The sequence below is a fragment of the Rattus norvegicus genome, chromosome 4 (assembly GCF_036323735.1).
Source record: "Rattus norvegicus strain BN/NHsdMcwi chromosome 4, GRCr8, whole genome shotgun sequence".
Classification (NCBI taxonomy): domain Eukaryota; kingdom Metazoa; phylum Chordata; class Mammalia; order Rodentia; family Muridae; genus Rattus; species Rattus norvegicus.
The window spans coordinates 48,560,381-48,574,678 of record NC_086022.1 but is presented as its reverse complement, the minus strand read 5'-3'; the positions used below and the strand labels follow the sequence as shown (position 1 = coordinate 48,574,678).

Below are 14,298 nucleotides of genomic sequence, written 5' to 3'. Positions count from 1 at the left end.
GTAAAATGTCTCTCTCTGTCTCTCTGTCTCTGTCTCTGTCTCTGTCTCTCTCTTTCTCTCTCCCTCTTGTGTGTGTGTGTGTGTGTGTGTGTGTGTGTGTTCATTCCAAAATTTTTTTAAAACACTTGGCATCTCCAAAAACAAGAAAAAATATATAAAGCAAAACAAAACAAAAAACTCACAGCAATACTGTAAAACTAAATGGTACACTTTATTCATCAATGGAAAATGAGAGAGCCCTTGGTATCAGAACCTTGCATATGATAAATTGGATGTGGTACTTTATGCAGCACAAGTTGAAGTCATGGTTCTACCACTCTGTCAGTGATGATGGGCACAGAAATGGATTCCATGATCTTCCTTTTATTACCTATAAAAGATATTATCAAATAGGCAGCATACTTACAAGAAGAACCAAATACATGGTCTGCATTTGTTAACTAAAACCTTGAAGAAAAATGATACACTGAAAATTCATCCAATAAATTCCTTATTATAATTATAAATGTTGCAATATATTATAATATGTTTAAGTTACTTTTTAACTAATTCACTCTTATTTTTGAAGATTAATTCATTTTGTGGCTAAATTTAAATTTTTATACATTTATTAGCATTGTCCAAAATATAATTTTATTATTTAATGGGAAAAGACATTATTTGTCAAACAAAGGAATCACATTTTAAAAACCTTCCTTATTCATAAGAAACAGCCTCCAAGAACATTCAAGCAGCAGTCAGGAGGAAAAAAAAATCTTTCAATAGCCCAGTTTTCTTTATAATATGCCAGAGAATACAATCCAATTCACTGCTACAGTTCATTGAATTCTTCAGTGTTTTCTTGAGACTCTGTGGTTCAATGTTGGCAGTTTCTAGTGACTGCCGAGGGCTGCTGGGAAAGGCCAGTGACAGACAGCTGACCAGAAGAACTTTCCCTTCTGGAAAACTGCTCACTTTCAAGGAAAGACATTTGAAGGTTGGGGTGTGGCCCTCAGAATTCATCCTTCTACAGGTCATCGAGTTCCACATCATTGAGGTCAATGATACCCTCCACAAGAAGCTCACCATCCTTGCCATCCCAGGGCTCCCTGGTGATGATGGTAGGGAAAGAACCACACCTCACAGGTGCTGTGGAGCCATGACCATACGACAGTTCCCTGAGAAACTCATTGACGCCTTGTTCACTGAAAGACCCTTTGTGAAGAGCAAGCTGTGTCTTGCATGCGTTGATGGCTATCATTACAGGATGTCCAAACCCTCCAACCTCTAGTGCGTTCTCCAGTTCATACTGGGCTCCAGCTTCTGTCCACAGCCACCCCCACATTTCCTTCTTGTACTTATCAGCCAGTTTCAGAAGAACCTCCAAGTAAGAGTTTCTGCCTGCAGCTCCGGTGCCCAGGATGTGAGGCAGCATGGCCACGACACAAAGCTAGTGCTCCTTGCATATCTTCTTGGCTATGTCTTTGTTGATTATCTCAAGCACCTCGGGAGTTGGAACATTATCAGAGAAAAAATTCAGGGTCCTTGACACTATGTCAGATATTGTCCGTCCACCATCACAGTCCACAGAAGACTTGATTTTCTAAAATATCTTGATTGTAGGAATTCTTTAATCCTGCATTGGCTGGCAAAAGACTGATTCATGGTGGCATCTATGGTTACCAGTTTCAGCGTTTCATTTGTTTGTTCCTTTACCACTTTACCACCATTCTGGCTCCAAGTTTATGTCCACACCATGGAACATAAAATCCAACCACACAAGCGTCTTCACCACAAGGACATTATAATCAAAGGTGTCATCTGTCAGCTCTACCATGTCCTTCTTACAAGAACTATCACCTTTGACCTGCTTTCCAGAACAGTACACACTACTGTGCCTACCGAGGCAATCCTTCAGGAGCTGGTGCAAGGCACTGAGGGCCACATCTACAGTGGCTTCTCTAGTCCTGCCACCCTGGTAATATTCTGGTTTGGTTTTGCTAGCTCCAAAAATCTTGATCGTAGGAAATCCCTGGACACCATACTGATCTCCCAGGGACTGATGTCTACCTGCATCTACTGCCCTGACTTTAACATCTCTCAAAACAGTTGCTGCTTTCTTCCATTCTGGTGTTAACATCTGGCAATGACTACATCATAGTGAATAAAATTCTACAAGCAGCGGCAGACTATCACTCTGAATATCATCTCTGCTGAAATTTTATGGTGTTTACTTGATGAAATCATCACTATAGGAATAAAGACCACTGACTGCTAGAAAGAAGGTACAGTTCACCAAACCAAGCACCAGGCAAGCCACGCAGATCACTCACATTCTGTCCGCGCGGCTACCACCTCACATCTATTTAATTTGAAGGGTCCATCTCTGATAATGATGAAATCCATGATGTCATAATAATCCCATTTCCAAAATAAGTTAAATTACTGGAGTAATCTTGCATACACATGCATGCTTGCCTGAATGCGTGCGTGGACACAAAACACACACACACACACACACACACACTCGCACGCACGCACCCACACACACGGGAAAAAGACATTCATATTCAAAGATCCATAGAGTTCCTCCCTGAAACCATATATATATATATATATATATACATATATATACATATATATATATGTTTACAAACAACAAAACTGGACTCATAAGGTTGTATTTATGTATTAATGCAGAGAGAGAAAGAGAGAAATAATATAGATGATAGATAGATCGATAGATAGATAGATAGATAGATAGATAGATAGATAGATAGATAGATACAGAGAGACAGGGAGACACAGAGAGGTATCAATAATATTTAAAGAAAACAAGGCTTGCTTGTTTTCTTGATTACTGAAATCACAACTATCTAAGGGCTCAGTTTTTTTCAAAGTTATTTGGACTATAATTCCTAGGGTATGTCTGTGTGTGTGTGTGTGTGTGTGTGTGTGTGTGTGTGTTACATAAACAAAAATACTAAGTAAAAGATGTGTGTATCATGAGAAAGTTGATAAGTGAACATCAAAAGGTTAGATGTTTAGATTGTGGATACTTTAGTATAAATATGTTGATTACTTTATAAAAAAAGATTGAGTCAAGATAAAAATTTCACTGATATATATTGTTTTATTTTTTACAAAAGAGATCCTGAATGTGAAGTAAATAACCACTTAAATGGTCAACATAACTGATTAATTCACACATAGCAAATGATTAGTGACCATGAACGAAGAAATTATTTTAAGTAGTTATCTGTGTGATGCAAGCAATATCGAGAAGAAAAGTACATACTATTAAGAATCTGCCAAGTGATTCAGTCTGTTTTTAATTAAATTATAAGAGAAGGAAGTCAATGCCAAAGATGGGATCTGAAAACGCAAAGATCTACCTGAAAAAATTATTTGAGTTTACAGAACAGCAGATTTAACTGAGATTCTACCTCACACCACTCAGAATGGCTAATATCAAAAACTCAAGGGACAGAATGTGGAGAAAGAGGAAGACTCTTCCATTGCTGGTAAGATTGCAAACTGGTACAACCACTCAGTAAATCAATCTGGGGATTAATCAGAAAACTGAAGATCCAGCTATACTACTCTTGGGTATATACCCAAAAGATGCCACACCATGCCACAAGGGCATGTGTTCCACTATGTTCGTAATGGACTTGTTTGAAAAAAGCCAGAAACTGGAAACAACCCAGATGTCCCACAACAGAAGAATGGATGCAGAAAATGTGATACATTTACACAATGCTATGAGAGTCAGGATATCATGAGTTTTATAGGCAAATGGATGGACCTAGAAAATATCATCCTGAATGAGGTAATGACTCCCAAAATGGCATGCCTAGTATGTACTCACTGGTATTTATTAGCCAAAAATTACAGAATACCTAGGATAAAACCCACAGACACTAAGAAGTGTAATAAGCAGGAAGCCCCAAGTGAGGAGGCTTCAATCCCACTTAAAAAGGGGAAGAAAATAATCACAGGAGGCAGAGGGAGGGAAGGACCTGGGTGGGAGAGGGGAGGTGGGGAAAGGGATCAGGAAAGTCAGGGACGAGAGAAGCCCAGAGGGCCAGGAGAATGAATGGAAATAAGCAGCCTCTGGGTATGGGAGGTGGGGAAGGGGCCTCTAGAAAGTACAAGAGACCTTGGATGTACTCTCAGGACTCAGTGAGGGGTGACCTTAGACAAAATGGTCTAAGGTCATTGAGGAAAGGGAACTTGAAGAGTCTACCTCCAGTAGATAGAGAGGGCCTCAAGTGGAGAGACAGGGTCACTAACCCACAGTCAAAATTTCTGACCCAGAATTATTCCTGCCTAAAAGAACTGCAGGTACAAAAATAGAGAAGAGACTGGAAGAAAGGTGGTTCAGTGACAGTGCAACTTGGGATCCATCCTGTGGGCGGGCACCAAGGCCTGACACTATGACTGATGTTGTGACTTGCTTACAGCCAGGAGCATTGCTGTCTTCTCACAGGAGTAGCTGACTGAAACAGATGCTGTTACTTAAACACCCAACCATTGCACTGAAGTCAGGGCCTCCTATGGTTGGATTGGGGGAAGAATTGAAGAAGCTGAAGGGAAGAGTTACCCCATAGGAAGACCAAGAGTGTCAACTAACCCAAATCCCAAGCAGCTCCCAGAGAATGAGCCACTGACCAGGCAGCATACATGTGCTGGTCGGAGGCACCTCACATATATAGCAGAGGTCTGCCTGGTCTGGCCTCACTGGGAGAAGTTGGGCTTAATTCTCCCAACAGTTGAGGCCCCAGGGAAGAGAGAGAGCCAGGGAGGAGGCAACATCCTCTAGGAGGCAAATGAAGGAGGAATGGGATGAGGAACTGTGGGAGGGAGGACCAATGACTGGAATGTAAATTAATAAAATGGAAAAGAAAATGAGTCAAATTTTCCTTGTAAAAATGAGATGGTCAATCATTTTTTAAATTTTTTATTAGATATATTTCTTTATTTACACTTCAAATGTTATTCCCTTTCAATCTTAAAGAAATATCAGAGAAGCAGAAAGGGAAAGTAGCAGAAGAGAAATTAATAAAGATAAACACTGTACTGATTGCTTAGCAGTAACAAAGCACACACAAACACAGAAATTACCTGTTCATGCTGAAAATACAGATAATAAAAACCAAACAAAATACAATTTTACATGAAAGATGAATTTGAAATGAAACCAAATGAAAGTCGATTTATGAGAAGCCTTTTTGTGAGCTCTCACATGTCACAAACAATCCTAAAATATGTTTTACAGATTAAAGGATATATTAGAAATTTAGAACTCCATCAGGAAGTTGGTTATTTATATAACTGTTTTATATTTTCTTGGTATGTACATATAACACACATAAGCATAGCATAAACAAAATGAGATCGTTAAGAGCTAAAACCTGGATCATTTCATCATTGAAGGGTCAATATTAAATACACCAAGTAAAAGTGGTCTCAAGAATGCAATAAAACAAACGTGATGTATGAATTAAAAATTGATGACACTGACAATTCAAAATAAAACATGATTAAATGTATATAAAACAATTTATACACATAGTTGTAAACTTGACATTTTCCTATAGTGATTCACAAAACAAATGGGAAAAGGCAAAAGATAAAGTTTTACAAAACATTTCAGTTAGTAAATGCAATAAATAAACAAACAAATAAATAAATAACCTCAGAGCTCCTAGAGTCTAAGTCACCAACCAAAGAGCAGGCATAGGCTGATCTGCACATAGGTAGCAGGGATCTGCCTTGCCTGGCCTCAGTAGAAGAAGATGCGTCTACTCCTGTAGAAACTGGATGCCCAGGAAAGGGCATGACATGGGGTGAGGGGGTGGGGTGGGAAGAACACAGTCTTAGAGACAAAGGGGAGGAGGTGAAGAAATCTAGGGGCAGGGACAGGGAAGAAGGGCAACATTTAGAATGTAAATAAATAAAGGAATTTAATAAAAATAAACAAAGGTTATTAAAGCCTAGGATATGTCATAGAGATGTCTCATAAACTTCAAATAAAATATATTTGAATAAATTAACAGCCTACATACATTACCTCTAGTCAAGATACTAGCAAATCCAGGATCAAATCTGACTTTGATATATAACTTGTATAAATAGTTTAAATGTAGTAAAAGGCACATAGCTAATTGAATAATTCAAAATAAATGGCCTACCTATTTTAATTATTGATAATAAAATCTGACTTGCAGAAATTAGAGTGGTCATACTAGTTATCAAGTAAATGGAAACCATCAATATACAGAATTAAAACCAGCATTCATCATCAGAATAGATTTTAAAAGGAAACTACATAACTTTGATTGGAAGTAAATTTTTAATACAATATATAATGATAATGGTTTGCTCCTTCCAACCTCCTCTCAGATCCCCCTCAATTTTCTACTCAGCAAAATCCAAACCTTTTCTATCTCTTTATCATTAAAATACAAGGTGGGCATCTTAAAAAAATAATAATGAAATGAAATTATATACAAATAAAAAGCAAAGCAGTATAGGTCAAAACAAGCAAACAGCAACAACATCCAAAAAAAAATGAAAATCAAACAACAACAAAAAGAAAAATGGACCAAAGAAAAAGCTTGAGAAACACATACACAGAGAGACACAGTGTCAGAAATTCTGTGAAAACACAAAGCTGTAATATATATGCAAAGCACCTGCAAGGTTGAAATCAAGAATCATCCCTGGCAAAGCATATGAGAGAACATGAGACAAAGAACCTTTCAAAATGCCACTGAGTTCATTTTGTGCTAAGCATCCACTACCGGACATGGGGCCTGGCTTTTAAAATGGTTTGTAAACTCAGAGAGACTCCACTGGAGAAAAATCAATTTTTCATCTGTGATCAGTAATCAGTTGGATATACTTTCTCAGTTAGAGATGTGGGTTTGTGTTCATTTCTTTGCTCAGTGCTGGGACCCATCAGGACCTGACCTGTGCAAGCCTTGTGCATGCTGCCTCCGTCTCTGAGAGTGCATGTGTGCATCGGTCCTGCTGTGTTTAGAAACCTTTGTTTCCTTGGGATTCTTCATCCCTCCTGGCACTTACAACTTTTCCATTTCCTCTTTTGCAGGGTTCCCTGAGCCCTGGGGGAGACATCCCATTCAGGGTTGAGTGTCTCACATTCTGCATTTTGTCTGTCTATGGGTCTCAGTATTTATTCCCCTCTACTATGGGAGGAGGTTTCTCTGGTCATAGCTGAGTAAGACTGACTCTTTATGAGATAGCAGAATGTCAGTTTAGGAGTATTGTATGTTCCTTTATAAAACCACTAGTAGTTGTTTGTTTTCTGCAGGCTCATGGCCTAGTTAATCTCAAGTTCTTGACCACCTCAACAGTGTCACCCTACCGGTTCCATCTCGTGAAATAGGCCTGTCTTTGTCAGTGTTTCTATTGCTATAAAGAGATACTATGTATGCGATAACTTTTATAAAGGAATACATTTAATCGGGGCTGACTTACAGTATCAGAGGTTTAGTCCATTACCTTCTCAGGAAGCATGACAGACATGGCATTGGAGAAGTAGAGGCAGCGGGAAGTAAATGAGGCACTGGACCTTGCTTGAGGTTCTAAAACGTCAAGCCCACCCCCAGCAACACGCTTCCTCCAATAAGACCATGCCTCCTCCAATAAGGCCACACTTTCTAATAGTACCACTCCCTATGGACCTGGAGGGGTCATTTTTATTGAAATCACTGCAGGGTCTTAAATCAAATCAGATATTAGTTGGTTCTTCCCACAAGTCTTGTGCCAATATTGCGATAACATATCTTGTAGATGGGTTATCACTGAAGATCGAAGGTTTTGTTGCTTGATTGGTGTTTGTTTCTCTTTGGGTAGCATTCAGAGTAACTTCCAGTACCATGCAGAGAATGTATGTAGACCCCACCTCACTTTTCCATATTCAGGGAGTTGTGCAGGCGTTGTCTTCAGCAATAGGGACTTCTAGTCAGTTGGTGGAGGGCAAAGAGCAGACTTGGCAACAGCCCCTTTGGAGAACAAATGATAGAATTCCCTTCTCACCACTGGAAGATTCCTTTAGTGACACATGATACCCAGCTAGGGCTCCATGTCCTTCATTAATCAAAGATTCCTCTTAGATCACCTTCATGTACATGTATATTTTAGAAAGCTTTTTTCCAAGAGGAAAGCCATTATTTTCTCTTGGCTTTGTACATCAGATTGCCAGCAGGGTTTTTCTGTCTTTGGCACTAGGATTTTCATCAGTGGCCCTGTAGTTTCTTAGGCCTTTTCCTTTAGAATTGGAGTTTATCATTGTGTGTGGCTTTAAAATAGCCCTCCATTTTTTTTCAGGAGCTCTACACAGACTCATATTTATTTCAATAAGTTTCCCTACTAAATTTCTCTCATGTTTAGTTTCTGGTACATACTCTGTTATCGCTGTTATCCTCAAAAAGCCAGACCAACACAACTGTGCAACTTTCAATATTATAAAATGCCCCTACACTGTAGACCTTACAGTGGCCCACTTCTGTTTCCCACTCGGCTCTTAAGTCATTTTGTCAAAATTGCCTCCTACATGTTATTAGCAGTTTCATTCGCAAAAGATTCTGCTTCTCATATAAAATGTCAGCTGTTGCTCTGGACTTACCTATCAATTGTATTTTTAGAACGTGTTTTTTTCCCCTGTGACTTACATCCTCTGATAGGTTAAAAACAAAAGTCACTGGCGGTACAGAATTTTCTCATTATAAAGCTTCAGCAGACATACAAATCTTCATGTGTTGGATAAAATCAAAAATCCCACAACCTGTTTTTGAACCGAAAATGATCTTTTAAGTGTGGGAATCTGTGAATAATAATTTTGGTTTTATGATAATAAAATGTATGCTGTTTCATAATGAATTCATCACATTCATTCTTTAATGTACATTTTCATCAAAGCGAGCTGCAGATGAGCAAAGGTCTAATTATAAGTGGTTCTAAAGTAGATAAACATAATGCATTTTTCAGTGCGTTTTTCATATTTTTAAACTCATTTTAGTCTGTGGCATAATTTCCATTTGAAATTGGAAAAAAACAGGTCCAATAACCATAACAAAGGAAGGCTGATGTGTTTCTCATCCTTAACATGGTGTTTACTTCTTTCTGAACAAATCAGGCCCAGAAGATTTGCATAGCACAGCCAAGAATTACTCCTTGGATCACTGTCACAGAAAGGAAATTTAAAAATATACCTAGGGATTTCTCCACAGAAATATGCTTTTAGGGAAAAGGAACTTTATGAAATCTTAGGCCAGAGAACAATGTTGTTTATCAGAATTTTATTCCTTCTAGGTCCTCATGCTGTGGGAATAAAGTCTAAGAACTCCCTCTCAAGCCACATGTAGGCATCTGCGAAACTTTCTGCTGCTCCTTGCCACCAAGCTTTGCGAGATTTGACTTCTGTTTATCTCTCCAAATTAATTTTATAGACTTTGCTTAAATTCATTTCCCTCTACTCAGGAACGGAATAGAGTTCAAGGTACTTTTGAACACCTTTAGGTGATGGAAGAACCGAGTCAATATCAGTCATGACTCAGGTAGTCTTTGAAATGTCCCGACCTGAAGAACTCTGGGTAAGATGTCAGATTAAATCCTTTACCTTGGTATCTGGATGAAGCAAAGACAAAAGCACCACAGATTTATTCACAGAAGAAAAACAACTGAAGAAAACAGAACTAAGGCAAGATTGACATTTCTTCAATGAGAGCATACATGTTGACCTTGACGCTTACTTAGCATAGATGCTTACCCCATCGGCCAGCAGCAGCAATGCTTGACAGCAAAGTGCTTCCAAGGGCTGTGCAGCAAATCAAGAAAGACAAGGTCAGTGCTTTGGGAAAGACACAGGCTGAATAAGGCATGTTTAAACATAGAGTGTAGATGCTGAAGTGGGTAATAGATGAAGTGAGGAGCTCAGGAAATAGAACCTGAAACCAGGAGATATTCACCAGAAAGAAAAACTGTGTGTGTGCCTGCATGTACACACACACACACACACACACACACACACACAGAGAGAGAGAGAGAGAGAGAGAGAGAGAGAGAGAGAGAGAGAGATCTTTACCACTGCTAGGGACAGCTACATGGCATTAATCATTGCCTGAAGGTCTAAGAGCCAAGTTTCTACTGTCTGAATCTTATGGATACACAGTAGCCTCCTACTGCTTGTCTCCTGCTGCTGTTACAATTTTATATCTGGTAACAGATCTACCTTTCCCTAAATATAAGTAGGAAACACAATTCCAGCAAAGACAATGCACCCGGGGGAATTATGTGAAATAAAACAAATTTTGAATGTGTGAAAAAGAAAGCAGACAAGAGAACTGATCTATCCCCAACACTTAAACAAAACAGAAACAAAAAATAAACAAACTGTGAGACAACAACATATCAAGGCAACCCCAGTATACAACTCCTCAATTCTAGGAAGCAAAGACAATATGATCCTGGGTCTTAAGCCTGTAACATTTTCAAACTTATAATAGGAAGGGAAGAGATATATTGTGGAAGGCTCCATAAAACCTCTCTCTCTCTCTCTCTCTCTCTCTCTCTCTCTCTCTCTCTCTCTCCCCCTCCCTCCCTCCCTCTCTCCCTCTCTCTCTCTCTCTCTCTCTCTCTCTCTCTCTTTCTCTCTCTCCCCCTCTCTGAGAGTAGAGTTGTATTCCTTTTGAAACTTCTTGAAAATAATGTTTCATATATATGGAAATAGTGTATGTATGTATGATTATAGTAAGATTTTTTGAGTGAATATTAATGGGGAAAAGTTATCACAAACTGTTTTGCTCTCAGCTCAAAACGTAGAACATTTTTAAGTGTAGATGTATGGGTTTTACCTTAGAAGGCAAAGAGTTTAATGTTGTAGCATAAACTTTTCATTAAATAAAACAAGCATTTGGTGCAGTATTTCCTCTAAGAAGTTGTAAAATCGTTATCTACCTGAAAATTTCATGAAGAGGGTTTTAATTGAATCACATATATCATTTTCTAAGATGTAATAGTTTTACAATGATAGTTAAATGGCACTCCTGAATTTTGTAATTACATGGCAACTCAGATCTCATTTCAAACTGTAGTAATTGATGCAATAGTGAGATTTAGCCCATGGTTAAGGAAGACAATAGCATTTACAACTAGAATAAATGAAAGCAAATGAAAAGGAAAATCTTATTCTGTGTAATATTGAATTCATTATAGTCCTTAGTGACTATACTAAGTCATGCTTCTAAAAGAGTATAAGGTATAGGGAAAATTGTGAATTAAAAATTTTATCACCAAAAACATAACCTATGTTTTACAGGCAGAAAAACTGTTATAACCTTTGTGAATTTCTCAAGAACGTTAAGTATTTAAAACTATGAATTGCAGACCTGGGGAGACAAGTCACTGGTTAAAAACACTTTCTATGTAGCCATGAAGAATTGGATTTAAATCACCAACAACCACTTGACTAAAGGCCAGGTGTGGTCACATCACCTTAACTATTGAGATGTGGGGTATGGAGACAAAAGGATTACCTGAGCTTGCTGGCAACCATCCTATGTCCAGATCCAGTGATTGCCAAAATCCACGTAAATAAAAAAAACTTAAGGTGGGGAATGTCCTTGTAATCCAATTGCTAGGGAGGCAGAATAAGGGTGATCTTTGGGAGCCTGCTAGGCACCCCGTCTAGCCTATTGGATGAATGCCCCATCAGTCAGAAATCTTATCTCAAAAAAGTAGATAAATAAATGTGAACAGCTTCTGAAGAAAAATACTTGAGAACAGCATCTGGCCTTCACATACAATTGTACACACGTACATGCAAGCACACATAGGAACAAACAGAGAATCACTATTCCCAAACATTCTTGTTAGCCTTTAGTCAATGTTCTGGATTTTTGTTATTCTTTTAGATGTATAGACAGAGCTAATTATTTTAATTTGCATTATGCTAACTTTATTTTCCATATGTAGTTCTTTTTTGATTATCTATTAAAGACCTATTTATGAATTAAGTTGTTTACTTTCTTCTTGTTAAGTTTAAAGTACTAGTTTTATAACTTTGGCAGTGACCTATTCTCAGAAGTACCTCTTTAATTATTTCCTTCCAATCTGTAATTTGTCTTCTTATTCTTTTGCTAGCATGCTTAAAATGGTATAACTTTACATGTAGAAAAAGCGGGATACAAGAAAGATAACTATGCTTACTAAGCAATATCTTGAGGATTATTACTTTGGAGTTATCAAGTAGTTGCATATAATAACTATTGAGCAATGGTTACACAGATTTATATCATCAGTAAAATTAGATTAACACATGCAATGAATACATACAAATGCACACAGTAAGTTTATAATGATAAATAATTTTAAGGAACTATAAATCAAGTACAGTATTATACATATCTGTTTTTATGATTTTGATACTCTATTGGTTATATAAAGAATTGCCATTGAGAGAAACAGAACCAATAAACAGGACTCACTAAGTACATAGATGGGTTTTCTTATAAGAATGAATAATTTGAAGTTACTAGTGTTACAAAGAAATTATTGTCACTCCAAACCCTAAATACTTATGCATAAAAGAATGCAACCAACAATTTCTATAATCAGATATTTTTTATCAAAAAAAATTCATTACATATAATATCATCTAATGGTGTTCACAACTGAGTAAAATATGACCAGTTCTCAGATCAGAAAGACTGGAGTTAGGTCAGGTTACAATACTAGAATGTCGATGATTGGGTGACTTAAACAACAAATGCTAGTTCCTTAACATTCTCGGGATGGATCCTCTGAAAAAGTAAGACCCTAGCCTATCCGCTGTCTGGTGAAGCTCTGCTTCTTGTTTTAGAGATGTCTTATTTTTTCTGTAAATTCACTGAAAGCAGAGAAATAGTAAACCTTCTTCCAATTTTGTCTTCATGAACCTCCATGTACTATTTATTTCCACAAATCTGATTTCCCAGTGCTTCCCCATTAAAGTTTAAGATTTCAGAGAATAAATTTGAGAGATGTGCAAACAGCCCATCATACAAACAACTTAAAGAGAGCGGTATCTCACCCCAACTCCTGAGGGTTTTTTTATTGTCCTCCCCCAAAAGCACTGTATAATAGGGGAATTAAAGATCTAATAGTTTTAATAAAACTGTATTTAAGTATTGTTACACAATCATTTTTCTATGCATTGATTCTTTTGTTGGTTTGAATATGCTTGGCCCAGAGAGTGGAATTATTTGGAGGTATAGACTTGTTGGAGTATGTGTAGCCTTGCTGTGGGAAGTGTGTCATTGTGGGGGTGGGCAGTGAGATCCTCCCCTAATCATGTTGTGAGAGTCAGTCTTTTTTCCTAGCAGCCTTCAGACCACGATGTAGAACTTTCAGCTTCTACTGTACCATGCCTGCCTGGTAACCCAGCGCAAATTACAGGTTGTCCTTATAAGAGTTGTATTGATCAACTTGGCTCTTCATCACAATGGAAACAATAACTAAGACAATTCCTTACTACATAGTTACTGAGCAATACTATGTGGTTAATTGAAGCATGACCTAACAAATGTACTGAAAGAAATTCCTATTGCTAGAAAGATGTTAAACATATAATCAATTCAGTTACTCCCAGTGTGAACAATAAAAAAATATAATACATAAACCAATACTAAGCAGTATCTTACAGGTATGAAAGAAAGAAAGTCAACTGAAGGTATGGGGAATCAGGGAACAATGAGGCAACAACATCCTTGGGTTGATTTTTGTTTGTTTTTGTTATTGTTACATACCATGATCCAAAACAAATACTAGAGAAACTGACACTATTGAACTATCATCAGGTAAAGAAAAGACACCCCTTAAACAAATCCCAAAATCATGTTTTCTAAGCAGAGATACCATGAAACAACCTATTCAGTAAGAAAGAAAACTTAATGAGAAACAAGTTCATGCTAGTCAGAAACCATGGACTCACCCACGCCAGATGCTCAATGGGAGCCTTAAACTTTGAATCTTGTGGGCTGTAATGGAGCATGCTTATTTCCTCCAAATGGAATAAAGTCTTCGAGGCCTAATAATGAGGGAACTACTGGAAGAATACTTCAGTGACCCTGGAGGCTGAGTGGGAACAGCCACTTACTGCCTCTCCTCCATCTGCCAAAGAAGGAAATGAAAGGACTTAATGGGCATTGTAATTGTTACCACCAAGCAATAAGAAGGAGTCCCTGAACCAACCCTGGGCCAACAAAGACTGAATCTAGGCTACTGCCCACTGCTAGCATGAATGACGCATTT

At 37.9% G+C, this 14,298-nt stretch overlaps 1 protein-coding gene across 1 annotated transcript; it reads right to left on the bottom strand.

Moving 5' to 3' along the window:
• Positions 1-1,017: 1,017 nt before the first annotated feature.
• Pdia6l1 (protein disulfide isomerase family A, member 6 like 1) lies at positions 1,018-2,236 on the bottom strand. Its single transcript, NM_001109459.1, is given in 1 exon segment — positions 1,018-2,236. A coding segment is annotated over 1 exon segment (420 nt). The 5' UTR covers positions 2,120-2,236; the 3' UTR covers positions 1,018-1,699.
• Between the last annotated feature and the right edge of the window lie 12,062 nt (positions 2,237-14,298).